The sequence below is a fragment of the Melospiza georgiana genome, chromosome 17 (genome assembly GCF_028018845.1).
Source record: "Melospiza georgiana isolate bMelGeo1 chromosome 17, bMelGeo1.pri, whole genome shotgun sequence".
NCBI classification, from domain to species: Eukaryota; Metazoa; Chordata; class Aves; order Passeriformes; family Passerellidae; genus Melospiza; species Melospiza georgiana.
In genome coordinates, this window is record NC_080446.1 from 10,546,729 (window position 1) to 10,566,358 (window position 19,630).

A 19,630-nucleotide genomic window follows, 5' to 3' on the forward strand; every position below is an offset into this window, starting at 1 on the left:
TAATTCCACGCGTTCCGAGGGTCAGAGCAGGAGCTCTTGGCATCAGCAAATGCTTCAGCCCTCAGCTGTGCAGTAAACTATGTTTTAGAGATTGTTCCTCAATACAAAATGATCAGTCCATTTATCTGCTAAAGCAGCCTGTCTCTTTGTTCAGTCTCCCAATATTTTTTCCGCTGACCTGATCTGGACAATAAACCAAAGTCATCTTAAGATATTCACTGTTCAATTTGTTACTTGAGTGCCTCTGGGTCTGGCTGGCCCTGCTGTCAGCATCCTGGGCTCCCCAGCTTTCCTCATTGACACCAGTGCCTGTGCCAGGCATCCCTGGTCTGCACCAGCTCAACAGCTGGGCAATGGCAGGCAGTGCCATAATCTTAATTTGTGTTTTTTTCACTGAAAACTTTCATTGAAAACATTTTTGATCTTTTTTCCCAAGGAAAATCCTAACCCTTTATCCATGCCTCTCTCTACATCACCTTATCATGGAGCTTTCAGAGACTCATCTCCACAGGAGGTTTCACAGCAGCTCAGAGAGCTGAGCTGGCTCTGCCACCACCTCAAACTCACTTTTCCCTGGCTACCTCAGGTGTCTCAAACTGGGTGCCATGCACCTTATCCTTTGGCATCAGCAGTCCCTCTGCACTGCATGGAGGATCAGACACCCACACTTGGCTGTGGTGTCCCCTGCAGGAGCCAGACACCCCAAATTCAGCCCTCACAGCTCCCTGACTCACACCTGAGCCCTTTCATGGAGGGAACTGCAAATAACTCATGCAGGTTTACACTACAGTGATGAGGGATTTAATCTTTGAAGATGTTAAAAGAGCTTCCAAACCACCAAACCATCCTGGCTGCACAGACAAGACACTGCCTGGAGAAGCTGCTCATCATGATCATTAATTTTGATTCCCTTGCCATTTTTCATGCTGTGTTTGCCCCGTGTTGCTCATGGGGAGTTCCATATCATCTGTCCAGCATCACAGAAGCAGCAAGATGTTAACAGCATCCTGCTGACTGCAGCTTTCGCACTGCTTCCCACCTTCCCAGCCCTCCAGCCAAAACAGCACCAGCCTGCAGGAGCAAATGGGAGGTGCTGGAAGTCTCTAGAAGGATATTTTCATCTCACTGCAAAGGCCCAGTGAGTTGGACTCTTGTGGAGGGGGTGTGTGTGCACAGCACAGCTTGGGGAGCCACACCTCAACAGCTGGGCAATGGCAGGCAGTGCCATAATCTGAATTTGTCTTTTTATCACTGAAAACTTTCATTTAAAACATTTTTGATCTATTTCCCCAAGAAGGATCCTAACCCTTTATCCATGTTTTGAAGTTTCACCCTGTTTCTCTCATAGTTTTTTAAAAAGAAAGGGGTTTGGGGAAAAGCTTCCTTTGCAGATCTGCATCTTTCTGCAGTGGAAAAGCACAGCGAGGAGAGGGATGTGGCAAAATGCTTTCTGCCACTCAGCCAGAGAGAGTGGAGTGAGGAAAAAAAGTGCAGCTGAAATCAAGCACAGCATTTAGAGATCAGTCAGCACTGAGAAATATCAGATGTCAGCAATCTGCTCCTTCCAGCCTTACAAAGAAGAGTTTTCTCTCAAACCATCTCTGCCACTTTTGGCGACAGAACTCCAAACATGCAAAGCCACTTGCCAAAACCATTTTTGTCTTCCAGAAAGCTTCGTGTTGGTGGGTGTCAATAAATCTGACAGACACTGCAGGCTCCTACTGCTGTGGGAGATAAATTTTCACCCATATTTACACTTCAGTAAAATGAGCTACAAGTGGATTTACCCAGAGAGAGACAAAGTCAACATCAACATTCACATGTTCAGTTCCTCGTTTCCAACCAAAAAGTGATTCCAAAATGAAAATCTGGAGGGAGGAGGAGAATAGCCAATGTTTATCTACCAGCTTCAGTAAAAACACACCAAGCAAATATAAAATACACCACTCCAGAGTGGTGGATGGAGCCTCTGGAGTCCTTGAAGGTGTTTTTCCCTGGAGAACCCACCTGGGGAGGAGCTGTGATGGTGGCAGGCACTGTGCCTCCCTCTGTGGCTGTGCCTGGGCAAAGCTCTGTCAGCTCCACTCTCCTCTCACTGCAGCTGATGCAGGAATCCTGGCAAAGCCTAAAACTCCTGTCTTGCCAGAAGTTATTGCTTGCTTAGGTACAAGGGCTCCTGGAAAGTTTCCAAACCCTAATGGGAGCTTCACTCAGATGACTGAGTAGCAGGTTCCCACATATTTCAGCCTCCCCAGTCCCTCAGATTTCCTGCTACAATACATCTTCCCTCTGTGTTCCACTCCTCACTCTCACAAGACAACCCTTAAATAGACTCAAGAGGACTTTGTGACAAAGGGACAAGAGTTAGGAGGTGTCTGGGAACAGCTTTGGGATGGAGAGCAGCAGGAGGACGTGGAGCAGGTCCAGAGCAGCAGCTGCTCCTACCAATGTGCACCAGCCCCTGCTGCCTTCATTCCCTGTTCAATGGTGAGTGCTTCCCACTTGGAGCTCCTCACCCATCCTCACAAACCTTCCCTGTGGCACAGCACACCCTCAGGAGGTCTCCAGATGGGGCTGAAATGGAGAGGTGGGACAATGAATCACACCAAGGGCACAAATACCCCCAGAGTAACCTGCACAGAGTGGGCTTGACCCTGCTCCCCTGCTGCAAATCCTGTCCCCAAAATGGCACCAGTGGGGACATTCTGAGCAGGGGTCATGAGGTGGGAATGGGGCCATTTGCCATTCAGAATTTACTGAAAATTAGCCTTTTCCATATATATAGAAATATATATATGGATATCTATACATGCATATATATATATATATATATATATATGGAGATAGATTATAGATATGGAGATAGATTATAGATATAGATATAGATATAGATATAGATATAGATATAGATATAGATATAGATACAGATATAGATATAGATATAGATGTAGATATAGATATATAGATGTAGATAATAAATATAGATATATATTCCTCCAGGATGAGGAACAGAACATAACATGAGTTTTTAGAGCTGCTTGGAAAATCAGTGCTGGGGATGTGGACACTTACAAGCATCACCACGTGGGGCCCCTTGGCCAGACAAAGGGGCAGTGCCCACCTGGTTCCTCTGTGCACAGCAAGGGAGATGTGCCTTGCTGCCAATAAGAAGCACACAAACACCACCAGAACTGTCTCCTTCTCTCCATAGTGAGCTCAGCAAGGCAGATCAGGTCTCCAAACCCTGCACTGACTCCCGGCCTTAGTGGTGGTCAGCAAGCAAGCTCTGAGGGCAGGGTTTGTACCAGAAACAGGAATTTCCTCCTCTGGAAATGCTCCCCTGCACACAGCTGCAGGAGGAATCACTTTCTGCTTCTCCTGCTAAACAAAGAGGCTTCAAGGCTTCTCTGATGGATCCCTCACCACTGTAACATGCTGCTTTCCCTCCTGTAAAATGCAAAGGGTTAAATCAGCAGCAGCTGCAATTTCCAAAAAGACAGATTTTGAGTAAGACAAGACTTGTTCAGCAGTGCTGCAGCTCTGACACAACCCCCGTCCATGTGCCAGGCTGGCCAGCATCCCCAGGGAGCTGCAAAGAGCCTTCCTGGTGTCCTGGCTGCTCTGACAGCTCCTAATGGCCACCACTATTTCACACTGCCCAGGCTGGATTTACACCCAGAGCTGCCTCTGTGATGGATGCTCCCACCAGCACTGCCCCAGGCGGTGCCAGCACAGCAGGGCCAGGCACATCCTGCTCCCTGGGGCAGGAATGAACATGATCTGGCTCTTCCAGGTCCCAGCAGGGTCTTTGCACAGCTTGTGAAACCCTGGTACCTCCCCAGACACCAAAGGGAGAAGCAGGAGGATTTCCATAAAACCTGGCTCATGGAAGATGTTTCCTGACATAAAAGAGAATCCTCTCTCTGCCAGCAGGCATCTGCAATAAACAATCTATTTCTTGGCTGAAGGGAGCCAAGAAGCTCTTGTGATTTGCTGCTCCCTGTCCTGCTCTCCCTCCTGTAAATTTTGACTTTTCCAAGCAGTACAGGATGGGAACTGTACCAGGATCTGGTGGCTGATCCCTGCTCAGGTGGGAGACCTTGAAGGGAGCCTTGAAGGCAGAGGCTGCACAAGCAGAGCAGGACTCACTGCGCGGACCACCACCCACTTCCATCAGTGGGAGGGCATCAGAAACACCCCAAGGACAGCAAACATCCTCCTCTGAGTGCTTCTGCCTCAGCTTTGCCCCCCTTGTGCCTCTGCCTGGGAGGAGAGCACAGGGAGCAGCCTTGGAGCTGGGAGAGAGGGAAGCAGCAGGGGTGGGATGAGCAGCTGCAGCAGATCCCGATTCCACAGTGAATTATCCAGCAAGGATTTCCTGGAGTGGAGCTCCTGATGCTCTGTGCACTGCAGGAACTGTAAAGGACAGTTCAAATAAATCTGCAAGACAAGTTAAATGCATTTAGTTATTTTAAATTCTATTATTCTAGAAAGGAGAAAAGAGGGATTTTTTTTTATTTGTAGGAAATTTTTAATTGGCAACACAGCCAAATTCAACCCCTGCATCTCACAGCCTTGTACATCCAGAGCCCTGCAAAGCCAATTTTGGAATGGAGCAGGAAGATACTCCTGCATCCTCTGAGACAAATCACAGGGCTGCCATGCTGCCACAAACAAAACAGGGGAATTTCTTAGTTTGGTTTGAGGTTTTGGGCTTTTTTTGGGATTGTTTTTTTGTTTGGTTGATTTTGGTTTTTTGGGGATTTTTTGTTTGGTTGGTTTGTTTGGGTTTTTTTTTTTTTTATTTGCATTAAACTGTTAGTTTTGTTTATTACAATAGTGGCTAGAATCCAACAGAGCTCAAAGATTCCTTTGTAGTGAATACGAAGTGTGGACAAACTGCCATTTTCTATGACTCAGGGTGTAAGTGAAATAATCACTACAGAACGTCCTGTTTGGGAATTTTGGGGTTTTTTTAGAGCATTTTGTTTGTTTGCTTTTAAACCAGCAGGAGATTCAGCCCTCTGGGTTTTTCATTGATCTCTGCACCTCAAATGCTGCCTTTATCCACAGACAGCTTTGTCCTTTACCCTTTCTCATCCCACTTCCCATCAAACTAATTAAATGTTAAAACTGAAGAATAAGGGAAACTTTGGAAGAATTGGCAAATTAGTTTTTTTGCTCAAGATACTTTTTGAAACCAGTGCCTGCCATCTACTGGCACTTTTCTCAAAATGCAGCCAAAACCTGGATATAAGAACAGTTTTTCCACAAGCTACTTACCTTCATCTGGCAACTTTTTTATTCCAAGCCCCAGCAAAGTCACTTACTCTAAATGCTGAGCTGGGGTGTTGACTTTCTTTGCCAGTTGTTGATTGTGTGATCACTTGATAGAGATGAACATTATGAAATTAGAGTAATAAATCTGTTTCCAAGACAATCACCAGATTCCTGGGATGAGCACAGTTTTCCATGAAGTGATGCTCCCAAAAGAAGGAATTCTGAAAGGCTCCCTGTTCTCTTCTCTCCCTCCTTCCCTGCAACCAAGGCTCCCAACTTTTAATTACTTGTCTCTTCAGATTAACCAGAAAGGGCTGTGACTGTTTTCCCATTAGTTTATCAGAATTACTTTTACTCCGCAAGATGAGAAACATATTTCAATTATTATTTTCTTGGCTGAATCTTTTTCCGGTTTAATTTGATTTTCTTCTAGAACTGACAGTACTGAAGTCCTGAGTAGAAACATTGACAGCACTTTCTGAGGGGCTTGAGGAGTTGCTCCTTTTTTTACCCTATGATCATTCGATGTCAATGGGTAGTAAATTCACTTTTTAAAAAAATCTTTCTCCTTGGCTAGCAATGGAATGATTTCTATTCCAAGCAGTATTTTGATTCAACAGGCTGATATTTTAACCTCATTCTGTAAAAGCCAGGGTTCAAATCCTTAAATGTTTCCTAACCTCCTGACAACAATCTTCAAATGACTCCAGCCTTGCCCACAACAGCCTGTCACTGCAGCAAAGAGCCACACCAGGGCACTGAGCCACTCCTTGCACCAAGCTATTTAAAGCAGAATGCTCTGTACTAACCTAGCAGGGAGCTGGAGGCCAAAGCTTTACAAAATAAAGAGATTTGCAGGGTTTTTAAAAGTTTTCTGTCTTCCAACACCTTCCAAGGGCCCACATCTCTGATGCCAGCAGTGTTTTCTCCCTAAAGGGGACCTCAGTCTGGATCCTAACACTTATTCTTAGCCTGGATCTCTGCCTGTTCTGGGTGTGGAGATACCTCAATAGTTTGTGAAACTGTTAAAAAGTCTCAATTGTTTGTTTGTTTATGAAGATCTACTGCAATCATTCTTACCTATGATGGTTTGCAGCTTGTGACAAAGCTGGCACATCCCTGGGTTCTGACCTCAGCAGGACTCACAATCACTCCTAGAGGAAATTCTGCAGCCAGGTAAAAGAACATCTGGACACGTCAGGTCTCCAGAGCCACCCACAATTCTCAGAGCTGGCAAAGGCAGTGCCACCCTCTGCCAGCCCAGCCCAACACACCCACCCAGCACCCCAGAAATCACCCCCTGCTCGGGCCCAAGTGATGCATTCCCAAGCTTCCTCAATTCAACAGTTTTATTTTTCTTAAGAATACTTCCAGAGGACAGAGAAACACAGACAACTGACAAGTCTTCACATTCAGTTCTTTCTCCAATCCTTTAAGAGAAAAAAAACCTGCAAATGAAATCTTTTCAGTGAGGTCCAACACTGCTCTCAGCTCTGGCTAGGAGACAGTCCCTGCCCCGAGGAGCTTCCAGTCTAAGAGAGTGACTGATACAAAGGTGAGGGGCACAGGGACAACAAGGAGGAAGGTGACACAGTTTTCATGCTGCTGGTGCCATTCCTGGAGACTGGTACATGTGTTTGTGCTGGCAGTCAGGATGGACACACTGAGGAGACCACACAGTGCACAACGTGTTCTCTCTGCAGGTATTTGGAAGGGACAAGGTAAAGAAGCTCTCAAGGAAGTTTTCAAGGCAGTCCTGTGATGAGGAAGGCATTTTTCTATGTAGAAATTTTTGCCTATTTACATCCTTTGTTTTTTTTAAGAAAATAAAACAGTTAATATGCCAAAAAACACATTCATCAAATCAGTTGAATTACAAAAATAAAATTTTCAAGCGATGTCTTTCTAAAATAAATAGCAATAGGTAAAAATGGAAAATGGAAATAAATAAATATGTGTATCCAAGCTGTCTTGTTAAAACACAAACAAGCATAATTGCTTACTGAAAAGTAGCCATGGAATCCCAATTAAAGCAGCAACTGTTCAGAGCATCCTTCTCCTCAGTAACAGAGGAAAATGAGTCCCAAGCAGCAAAGAACAGATTTGTAATAAAAGAAACATAAAGGACTGTGTTCCTTATAGGAAAGTACAGAACATTTCCTTCTTTGCTGATCAACAGAGGCTAAAAACAGAGTTCCATGATATTCCCCAATGAAATTTACTGGTATTTCCAGCCAGTGGAAGGTCAACATTTTTTCCCTCATAGGATAAAAAAGAAAAGTAAAGCCCTGTCTGTGAACTTGATTGGTTGTGAACATCTTTAGTCCCCTGATTGAGCAGAAAATTAATCCATCTTAAAAATACTGAGCTGCTCTTTCTCCCCCTCCCCAAACAGCAACTCCCATGAGCAGAACCCAGACATTTGAGTCCCCAGGGCCTGCTCAGCACAGCGGGCTGGGCCAGCTCAGCCTCGGGCAGAACACTTTTACTGCTTGGGAGCACAAGCTGCACCAGTTTGGGATGGTCCAACAGGAAATCCATGTTTCCATGGCAGCACCTTGCATTTCAAGGGGTAGTTGATTGCCCTGAGCTCCTGCTGGCAGGAGCCAGGCTCAGTTTGGCCGGTGTAAGTCACAGTGCTCTGGGTGACAGGAGGCAGGGTACCCTACTCCCCACACTCATAAGGCAGTACCACTCCAGGAAATCTGTTTCTTTCTTGAAGGTTTCAGGTTTTTTTTGTGGTCCTGTATGTCCTCTTACTTTTTAAGTTGTTTTTTTTTCTAGCTATTTAAAAGGAGCAACATGCCCAGATTAACAAGAGAGATCGAGTAGGCAAAGATTAAAATGTCCACAATGCAAGCTCTAGGTTTACAATGTACTGGTCATGCATAAACCCCTACAGATCCTGGCAGGCATTTAAACATTTAGGTTGATGGAAGATCAAATTGCTAATGAACTGACTGCTGAATGGACTGTAGCCAGCTTGAAATCACTGGTAGGTTCTGCTTCTGATGTCACAATAACTGAAGTTATGTCAGTGGTCATCTACTTTAGCCCTTTTTGCTTTCAAGGAAAGATGCTGCAAGAAAAGAAAACAACAAAAAAACTGCTTAGCAAATATACCAAAAATTAGGAGAAAATCAACTACAATGCTTTCTTATCCTTAATCACAATTTAAATAAATTCTAACACAAATAGCCCCACCCATCCAACCTCTGCTTGTTACTGACACAACTAAAATAAACCCATTAAATAAAAGCCCATATGTATCCCAAAGTGATATTCTGGCTTGTAATAACTCCTAGTTCTACTGTACTAGCTGCAAGCTTAGAAGCAATTTCCCACTGGAAGCAATTTTCCAGGTGTAAAAATGCACAGAAAGATGTGTTCCCAACAATACATCTGCAAAAAGCACCAGGAGAATGAAGGACAAGATTTTAACAACTGTGTTAATCCTGAAGTTGCACTGGATCTTTGCAACCTCTGTGCCCTTAAAGATCTACAAATGTGCAAGGAAATATGAAGAGTTCTGCAAAACTTAGAATGAGAAATAACTGACCAAGATCAAGCTGTAGAAGAACATTTTTTAACAGAGTCCAATTCAGTGGTAATTTATTTTTAACTTGACAAAGGAATAAAACCTTTCCCTCCTAGCACAAAGATGTATTCTTCAGTAGAAAAAGGGTCTGAATATCTGTAAACTAACACGAACCTGTGTGATTTATAACAGTTCACTTATTCAAATTTCACATGGATGACTCAAAGTTTTACACAAAAGAAATATTTCTAATTTTCAAACATTTTATAAGGACACCCTAGATTTTTGGCTGATATGGATAACTGACCAGGCTGGAAGAGACAATGTTCCCCAAAACCAGCATCATCCTTGAGAGCTATCTTTTATTTTAGGATGAAAGCAATGATTAGATCATACTGCAAACTGACTTCACTTGATCAAAAGGTAAAAAACTTGGTAAAAATTGGGTTTTGATGTAATTTCCTAGAATATCTACAGCAGTAGTAGCACTAGAGAGCACATTCCCTCATTCAAGACAAGTCCTCTTTGCTACCACCTACCTAAAGGAAAACCTCACCCCAAACTTCAGCCCATGGAGAGGTCACAAGAGGATTTTGTGTGGGTGTGGGCTGCTAAATGTAAATTATGGGACAACTGTAAACATGTGAGTCAAAGGACTAATTACTGCAGGAACAGATTTGATACAACATTGGCTCAGCTCTTTTTCTGCAGATCATCTCCCAGCAGCTGAAGGCTCAAGGCTCTGCCCTATAGGGGCATCACTGCCTTTGTCAAATTCTTATAGGAAAAAGGCAGAAAATATTCAGCTACTTAGTAAGTCCATTTATAGGTGGGAATTGTCTGGATAATTGAGATGAATTATCCAAGATGAGCATAAAAAACCCCTCTCTTGAGTCAATCACAAGCAGATGCCAAACTGTTGGGAATTGTAACCACAGAGGTGTCCTAAGGTGCTCCCTGCACCACAGGAGTCTCCATTTTGACAAAACTCCAAGGAAGTGAAGAAAACAAACATCAGATTCTCCGAGAAGCCAAATAGTGAAGCAGATGTATAAATTAGAAACACACCACTTTTTCATAGGTCTGATATGCAAATGCATTTTTTCACTCAGATTTTGGAAATGTTTCATTAATTTTAAATATAAAGCTCAGTAGATATTAATGTCCCATGAGAAATTCAATCGAATACAAGATCAATTTGGTAATTGTACAGTATTTACAGGTTATGTGGTACCAACAGATCCAGCTGAACTAACATTTAGATAATATTTAATACCAATTCAGTTCTCAGAATGACCAGTGAATATGTCAGGATTGACAAATTCACATGGGACAGTCAATTCAGGTTGGTGACAACTATAAAAGATACTTATAAATAAAAGGTATCTGTATCACACACAGCAATTTGCAATAAAGCTCTGCACAAACAGCAGCTGTTCTTTGCCATTTCACATTTGAATAGATCAGAACTGATTCTTCTGCAGTAAACATAATTAATGCTCAGGATTTTCACAAATTTTGCAAAGCATGCAAAGGTTCTCCTAAAATTATTATGCAAAGTGTGACCACTGCCTACCTACAGTGCTGCTCAGGGAAATGCTACCAAGGCCTATATTGAAGTGTGGAATGGCTGAAGGTTTCATTTCCCAAAGTGATACCATGGGAAATGTAACTTCACCAGCAAATGGATCTCATTTTGTAACTCTGAGATCCATTGGCTGGATCACAGGGAAAAACATTTCATGCATCAACTTATTAACCTCTTCCTTTACATTAAAACCACTACAATGACCAGAGCCAACTTGATTTCTGTCCCATTAGACCAAGCAGAACATAACCCCTCAGAAAGGTCAGACACAAGAGCTGCTGAGCAGCAATGGTACCGTTTGGCCTCTATGGCGATTCCGTACCGTTCCTTGCTGGTAAAAGTGAGGGGCCAGCTCCAAGAGCCACGAGGATTCCACAGCTGTCACATCTCTCATGTAGTATTTAGCAGTCTGTATGACTTCATTGTACACTACCCTGGGAGAAAGGAGACAAAAATGGATAGTGTTTGCTGTCAAGCAATGAGGGAGAGATGATTAACACATATTTAGACAGTTTCACATACATGCTGCCAGAGGTGGCATTTACAGAGTGACAAGAGAGTCCTTAAGCTGTAATTCAACCTCTTGCCTCTTTCTCTCTAGTTAGTCAGAGCTGTCCACATTAAAAAATCTTCAGATTGCCATGAAAACAACCTCACATACTACCAGACCATATGGGTGCAAGGTATACATGAAAGATTTCTTACAATAGGGTCAAGGGGGACTCACAACTGATGCTGTGGAAGACAGAATATGAATTACTCTGTGCTATCATAAGGGAAAACGTCCAAAGCACCAAAACCCTGCACCCACAACAAGGAGGGCACAAAGCCCAGTGTGACTATGCCTGGCGCCAGTCTGCAGCCAGGTGAGATAAGCATCAGAGGAAGAAATCAGCTTTAACTCCTGCCAGAACATCTCCTGGGAAGAGATTTAGGCACATCCAACCATGGGACTCATCCCCACTGCCAGCACAGTCAGGTTGCCAGCATGGACAATCTATTTCTGAGGTCACCTTCAGTAGGTAAGGGCATTTTCCCCAAGAAGTGCAAACCCTTGCACTGAAGGGGCAGCTACCAAATCCTTTAGTCACCATCTGCCTTCTGCACACAGCAGAGCTGCAAACACCTGAGGTTTGTGGTTTCTCATTAATTGGTATTTAGCTCTCAAAAGCAAAGAGGAAAGAGTCCAAAATTCTCTGCCAAATGCATCCTGAGACATGGCAACTAACACAGCTAAAAATACATCAGAGAAAACAAACCAGAACAAAAACACATTTCCTATACACTTGTAGCAGGGAGAGAACTGAAGCCCTCAATGAAGGATGGCTGCCCAGGCTGCAGCAGCACTGAAATTTAGTTTGCTGACTAAATTAATTCCTGTGTGACAGGATGACACCAGGTCAAGCTTATCCTTCTCAGTCTCAGCAGCAGGCAGTGCAGGATGGAAGTCCAAACACTTCAGGCTAATCATGCTGACCTGAGAGCTCCACACACATTTCTGTTTGTTATCAGAGGATCTTTGACCTGCAGATGGAATGATCATATCCCAGCTAATGGGAAGCACAGTCAGTTCTTTGCTCAATCAACTGGACAGCCATAACTTTTCACATCATGATTTTATGTGTAAGCCCTTTCCCTGAAATCCATTTACCATTTCTGCAGCACCTGTTTGTGGTGGTGTTTGAGGGTCCCCAGGATGAGGGAAGAGATGAGAATCTTGACTCCATGTTTCAGAAGGCTGATTTATTATTTTATGATATATATTATATCAAAAGAAAATTATATACTAAAACTATACTAAAAGAATAGAAGAAAGGATTTCATCAGAAGGCTAGAAAGGAATGAATAATAAAATCTCCTGACAGACTCAACACAGCTGGCTGTGATTGGCCATTAATTAAAAACAATTCACATGCTGGGTAAACAATTCTCCAAATCACATTCCAGAGGAGAAAAACATGGAGAAGGTGAAACTTCCCAGGAGAAATCCTGGCAACAATATTTTCAGAAAAGATGTCAGTGACACCTGTTTGATAGGATATTTCCTTAATAGGCTTAATAAATTAACCCTAGCTCTGTTTAGGTACAGAGACCACTTGGAGAACAATCTGTAGTGTAAGATGTGATGCCCACTAAACAGGGTCACCTGGCCCTGCTTTCCACCCTCTGCAGGTTTCTTTCATAGTCAAACATCACTCTATTCCCCTTATTTATTTGGATACTCCCAAAAAAATGTTGCAAAGGAAACACTACTTGGATTCTGCCTGTGAGAACTGACCTTCTACACCTATTCCCCCACTGATGGAGAGAAACAATTCAATTTGGATGCTGCAAATCCCTTTAAAAATCCCCAAAGAAGAGGAAGCAGCTCTAACTTACCAGCGTGGAGGCTTCTCTGCATACAGCACTGAGCTGGGGTGGATATGGAGCTCGTGGTCATCACGGATAGTCCTTGAAAACAAGATTCTATTTCAGACTGTGCCTCTCTTTATTGCTTAACATTTGGTTCCTTTCTGCCCCAGTATGACAAAATAGCTCCTCAGTTTAATAAAAGCAAGAATGAAAGGGGTGGAGTAAATTAACAACATTTGCATTTAATGAAGAGATGAAACCAGGCTTAAATGCTGGTGAAAGGAAGAATCAATAATTTGATGTCCTAAAAGATTTTATCTACATTAAAAGAAAAAGCAGCATTTCAGGCTTTTACTCAGTGCTCTGGGAGTGCTACAACACTACTGCACTACAACTGTACTTGCTTAACTTAAAGCAATCTAATGACTACCAGCAGCAGCTTCCCACTATTAATATTTTTTGTTATATTTGCCAAAGAGAAGAGATAAACACTGAGGCAGTTTCCAAATACAGAACTTCAAATATTTAGTGCACTTATTGGCACATGTTCCTAATTGCAAATTAGGAGAAACATCTGCTTGTTGATTAAACTTAGATTTATTCATCAGGGGAGCTTTCCAACCAAGCACCAGTTATAGTGAAACTGTATATAGTCACCTGTAAGCTCCTGTGGAGTGGAATTTAGCTGCATTAGCAAAGAATCCAGAAACTATGCACCTCAAAACAGGATCTGGATCACCTGGAAAGAAGAATTTTTCTGTAAGATGAGTCAATGGAAAGGCAAAAATCCCTAAAATACCACTTAATCATCTCAAACAACTTTTCAGAGTGTATCAGGCTTTGACAGCAAAGGCAGGAGAGCAGACAAATCCTGCAATTCCTTTTGACTTCAATTTCATAGCAAAGCAAAAATTGCTGCCTAAAAAGGAATGTTGCCACCTGTGTCTCCATGAAGAGTGTGACAGCTGAGCACTGAAGACTGATTTTTCAGAGCAGGTAGAGATAAATGCTAAGAACCAGTCCCAGTACCCAGGCACACACAGCACAGCTGGAAATCACATCCCAAAGGCTGAACAGCACTTTGAACAAAAATGGCTTTTTTGAAAAGACAAAAGAGGGAACAGGGTGACCTATTTATGAGTGTTTTGGAAAATCTGTCTATTAAATAGATAATCAGTGGTTAAAACTTCTGCTGGAAATCTCAACTAATGAAGACTGGACTAAAATTTAATTGTGCAAATAGGTTAAAGTGCTCATTTGCAGCCACTTTTAGGAAAAAAATCTGGTCTAAATTAACATTATTTTGAGGCCAGGGTAAAAATACCCCAAAGGTTACAAGAAAAGCAGGGAGCAGACTGACAGTTTGGAAACTAGCTTCTCTGTGTATTGGATAAGTGCTTAAAAAAATCACCTTCACTGGACTTCTTTGGCACTTTAAAGCGGACGAGAAGTTTTTTCAGCTGCTCTCTTACAACAGAAGCTCTCACAAGCCCTTTGTAGTTCAGAAAGTGTTCCTGACACCACTGGGAGCTCTTGCTGTGCTGTACAGTGAGAAGAGAAAAAAAATCTTAATGAGATACCATCAGCAAAGCAAACCCAATCTCTTTTGGATAGCCTTGTTCTGTTTTAATTCTGGTCTCCTGCAACACATTTCTTGTGGTTTTCCCTGAAAATTACCTATTTACAGAGCAACTAACAAGGGTATGGAGCACTAGTAACTAAAAACATGTCTCAAGCAACTTGTAAATAGCAGCAGATCAAATGCTATGGGGTGTTTTCAAACAGATGTGCTTCATTTCTTCATATGTGGTGAAAGAGAAGAGCATCACTCATTCCATTTAATTCTCTCAGATCATAAACTCATCTGTTTTCAACCTCAAAGAGTAAACAACATTTTCAGTGGTGTTTTCATTGGTCTTCTCTCTGCAAAGGGCTGTTTCTCCAGAATCCAACACTCCCTCCAAGAGCTTTTGCATCTGACTGCTTCTAAGAGAATTACATAGATAGAAAGTGTGAAGGGCAACATTTCACTTGGTGCCTACCTGGCTGCTTTGTGGCTGGGGAAAAAAGTCATGTTTGAACATTTGGGTGGTTATACTGCTTCAACTCAGCACTGCTGCAAGTATTTTATTACAGAAGTGGTTTACATCAGCAAAATATACTTCTCCCAAATAGGTATAGCAACTTCAAAACTAATAAATAAACCTCAGCTTACAGAGCAGTACTAAGGTTGGTGTTAGACCTCAGAGTATGATGATCAATGAGTTCATTTAACACCAGAAAAAAGAGTGCTAGGTTTAAATGCAGATTATCATCAGTAAAACATGAGAAAATATTAATTTCATTGGAAATTTGGACATTTGTTTTCCCCAAGACCAAATAAATCCCTACCTCCTTGAAAACACAGCTCTCTACCCATAAGATTTCTATGCTGTACCCCAACAAAATTCTCTTTTACTCCCTGTTCAGAGAACTGTGGAAGATCTGTGGCAAATGGTGACCAGAAAGTCTTTTAATGTAGAACTATCACTTGATAGGCTTGGGAAGTCCTTAGCTTTGAGGAGTTTTTGTACCCAGAACTTCCAGATTCAGAAATGAGAACTTCAAGTTCCTCCCACTCCTGCAAATCCACATCCACTCGAGCTGACTTACTTTGACAAAGGCTTCATAAACATTCAGCATGGTCAGATGATCTCCTTCCTCCACAGCAAACTTTCTGTGTTGCCTGGCCTGCAGAACAAGAAATACCATTTACTAGGCAGATTGATTTTTGTTGAAATCATGTCTGACATGCCCAGTTCCCTTCAGCTCTGTATTTCCTGGGGACTGTTAAATTCTTCCCATCTAGGGCAGCTCCTCTGGGCAACAGCAATACTTTATTAACCCCCCTAAACTCAGGAACACTTCTAAAACTGAAACTGGAAAAATGAGCAGATAAAGAATCTCCATTCATTAAAACTAGGCTATTAAGAATTTGCTACATCCTTCCTGTTTTGTTCATTTCAAAAGGAAATGGTGTGTGGGAAGGTTTGGGGAATTTTTTTTGCAAACCCTTGCACTGACCAATACTAGTTTATAACCTTTCATGTTTCTGGCCCTCATAAGATTTTTAGTACTACTCCAGGGTTACCCTCTTATTTGGTTTCTTTTTTTACCTACAACAGATACAATTCCAGAGCTTATTTTATTTTCAAACAAACTTGCAGTTTGTAATAGGCACCAGTAAAACACTTGCCAGAAGTCCAGAAATGTGGAAACAACAAACAGAAAAGGAGACACAACTGAACTTACAGCCTGGTTTTTTTGATTTGGAGGGATCACAAAGATGTTTTGAATCTGCATCATGGCAGCAATTGTCAAGATCTCTTGGGAGCAGCCAAAATTGCCTGAAAAATAAATGAAGAAATTCAGTAAAGGAAATCTTCCATTCAATTTACCACCATAGAGAATAAAATTACAAAGAAGCAGAATATGTTTTTATAGTATTTAAAACAAAAATACATACATTCCTAGATATTTTTTGTATGAGTGAATGTTTTCAGTGGAAAACTTATGAGGAAAATGTTAGGCTTATTAGACTGTGAAATGTCATAGACAAATTATTTAATAGAGATTTTAACCATTTTTTTCATTGCAGACCAGACAAAGATGAAGTATAGTTTGAGTTTAGCAAATGTCTAGCAATGCATTACAACTACATGACTGTGAAGAAACTGATCTTTTTCCTCCTACCTGACTCCAGAAGCATCTTTGCAAACATGGGATTCAAAGGAAACTCTGCTATTCTCATCCCAAGAGGCTCTGTTAACCGGCAGTGCATGTCCAAACCTGCAGCACATTCAGAAATGCAGGTGGGAGACAGACAAAACAGCAAGGCTTCTTTTACACTTAAACTGTATTAAAGAGCAAAATTACAAGCTAAAATACAGAAAATGCACCTCAGAGTTGCTAAGTGTATATTACACTTTGCTTAAAGGCAATCCATGATATCTATTTACTCTCCCAGGGGTCATCAGGTTTATATTTCAAAAAAACTTAACACATAATTTTTTTAATTTTGACCAAGTTTCACTCTTACTGTCAATAAGTTTAAAAACCTGCAGTCCAAGTCAATGCCATGGCCAGAGGGGATATTAGCTGTTAGACCTCTGATCCTCCTTTTAAATATTTAGTAATATCTTTGTTTGTGGTGATGTAAAGCAGATGAGAATGAAAATGGGGAAAAACATGGAACAGGCATTATTGCAGGAACAGGAGGCACTGCTGATGGTAGGGTGTCATTTTTCTAAGCACATCTGTCACAGACATATTTTCTGAAAAATCCTTTGGCCAGGATTTTTTCTCCTGAGAAGCTGGGAAGCCTCAGAGGAAAAGAAAAACAATAATTATCTGCTGCTGTGGAATGCAACAGGTGCATCTGGGATTGGTCCATGTGAGTTGTTTCTACTTGATGACCAATCACAGGTCCAGCTGTGTTGGGACTCTGGTCAGTCACAAGATTTTATTATGATTCCATTGCTTTCCTTGCTTTGCTAGCTTTCTGATGAAATCCTTTCTCTTTCTTTAGTATAGTTTTAATATATAATTTTCTGTTAATAGAATATATATAATAAAATAATAAATCAGCCTTCTGAAACATGGAGTTAAGATTCTCATCTCCTCCCTCATCCTGGGACTCCTGTGAACACCACCACACACATCTACTTAGATCATGTAGAAAAATAATGTATTATTATGTAAACAAGAGATGCACAACTGATGAAGCTTTCCTACAGTTTAGTCTGCCTCAAGTACCATCCACTCAACTGCCAGTCATGCCCCAGCTGTGGCCTTTTCCCTGGAGATGGCACAGGAGGGAGGCCTGACAGCTTGATCTGTGATGGCCAAAGCAACCCTGCACATTTAGCATTTTAGAGGTTTGGCTCCCTCCAGTCAAACCCCTGCAGCAAGGGTGACTCAAGCAAAGCACAGGTCACAGTCTAACTCTGAGCTTTGTGCTGAGATTTCAGCGAAAGATGTAAATGGAAAAGCCTTTCCTTTGCAAGAGGATGTAGGATAAAAAAAATACAATACACAAGGAACAATAATAAGGAAAAAAACTTGCTAACAGAGGCAGCAAAGAGTAAAAACTGAAAGAGAAAACTTCAGTAGTATCAGGCATGACAAAGAGGTAAGCACAAGAGAAAGGCTACACAAGCAGGGGTGAGTGAGAGCCCATAGCAGGACTTTGGGGCACTGCAGGTTGCATAACCAACCACAGCAAAGAGACCTGAGGAAACACAACCACAGCTCTCACTTTATATAAACACAGTATTTGTCAGCCTGTGTGGTGTAACAAAGCCACAGCTGCACTGCAGCTCTGTTTCACAGAGAAAAGCAAAACCACAAATCAGGTCAAGGAATGAGATCTCCTATAACTCATGTCAGCACATCTGAACCCACAGATCCCTCCAGCCAGTGTTTATTTTATTATTTGATATGCTACCAACTGATGACAATGTAGTGATTCACTCACACACCCCTACACTGTCCAACAAAACCTACCAGAATTTTCACATAATGTCACAGATTTTCCCCAGAAACAGGTACCAAAGGCAGCTTTTGTGCAATGGTGAATTAACATTTTTAAACACAAAGTCACAGCACCTGCAAAAATTAAGGCATGACAGCTTTCATTTGACTGGTGCCATATGAGAAGTTTAAGTTCTCCCACAACTAAGAGCTTAGATATGTTTTCATCTACAGAAAGGCAGCTGCATTCCTAAGTAGGAAAAAGGAGAAATTTCCATATATTTATGCACCACTTTCTACAGGTGTATCAAGCCAAAATCCTTTGGCTTCTGCTGCATCCTATAAATGTCAATACAATTTTGCATGATCTATATATGGGTTGTGCACAGATCTATTTGTAGTAATAAGCTTGAATATAGCCTGCAATGGATATTAGTTTGGAATAGGTGAAAGTTTCCTTCAAATAATCCTGGAAGCAATCACTGAATCCACATATATACAGGAAATGAAAGATCTGAGGAAAAGATATTAGAAAGATTTTAATTAAATGTGCTCAGGAGAGATTATTCAAGCACCATGGCACTAAAATATTTCAAGTAACAATCACTAGTGTGTGACAGGCTGAGGGATTAAAACTCTCCTTTATAAACTGATAGGTGACAACTCTCAAACAAATCTTCACAAAGACCTGAAATAACCCTAAAAATAAGGCCACTTTTTGCCTGCTTATTTACCTCTTAAATGATGCTTAAAACCAATAAACTCCAACTGACAACTCAGACTCTCAAAAAGGCATCAAAGGAGAAGGCTGAGTATATTCCTGATGTAATCAGTTTGCACCACTGTAAAAATAATCCTTCTACAAACAGTGATGTGTTTATTCAACACAGCTATCTCACCTTGGGAGCATCTGCCCTGCACAAGCTGGCACCACGCTGGCACAACAGGGGCCTGACCCCAAACTGCCTTTTTGGATGTGGCTGCAATGCCAATGATGAAATTCATGTTCCAACTTGCACAACAGAAATTTAATCCTCACTGCACCTGCAAATGCTTGGGCAGCTTCACCTCTGCACTTTATATAACATCTTCATCATAAACCACTAAAACTTCACCTTAAACTTCAGCAAAAACTGGAGTGTATCACATACATGCACACATATTTCCTTCCATCTGAAACACCAAGATCAGCACTTCTCTGCTTTGCTACAAAGCTGTACAGCCAAGAGAATAAGAGCTCTTTGAAGCTACATGAGCAAGAACACTTCTGCCAAAACATCACCCAGCTAATCAGTGAGTTTATTGAACTTTCCTCTCCATTTCCCTAAGGTGGTTTTGGCTGTGAATTCATCCTTGCAACA

At 41.8% G+C, this 19,630-nt stretch overlaps 1 protein-coding gene across 2 annotated transcripts in view; it reads right to left on the bottom strand.

Annotated features, from left to right (window-relative positions):
- Positions 1-6,615: 6,615 nt before the first annotated feature.
- Positions 6,616-19,630, bottom strand: part of DHX35 (DEAH-box helicase 35) — a 30,976-nt gene continuing 17,961 nt past the window's right edge. Inside the window, exons 15-22 of one of the 2 annotated variants that reach the window (XM_058036346.1) lie at positions 16,491-16,586; positions 16,050-16,144; positions 15,411-15,488; positions 14,170-14,299; positions 13,416-13,497; positions 12,786-12,857; positions 10,729-10,840; positions 6,616-8,359 (exon numbers count right to left, since the gene is read on the bottom strand). In XM_058036346.1, coding sequence (XP_057892329.1) covers positions 8,315-8,359; positions 10,729-10,840; positions 12,786-12,857; positions 13,416-13,497; positions 14,170-14,299; positions 15,411-15,488; positions 16,050-16,144; positions 16,491-16,586 — 710 coding nt within the window. In that variant the 3' untranslated portion in view covers positions 6,616-8,314. Of the gene's footprint in view, positions 8,360-10,701; positions 10,841-12,785; positions 12,858-13,415; positions 13,498-14,169; positions 14,300-15,410; positions 15,489-16,049; positions 16,145-16,490; positions 16,587-19,630 lie in introns of both variants that reach the window. The other variant, XM_058036345.1, reaches the window with a different exon arrangement.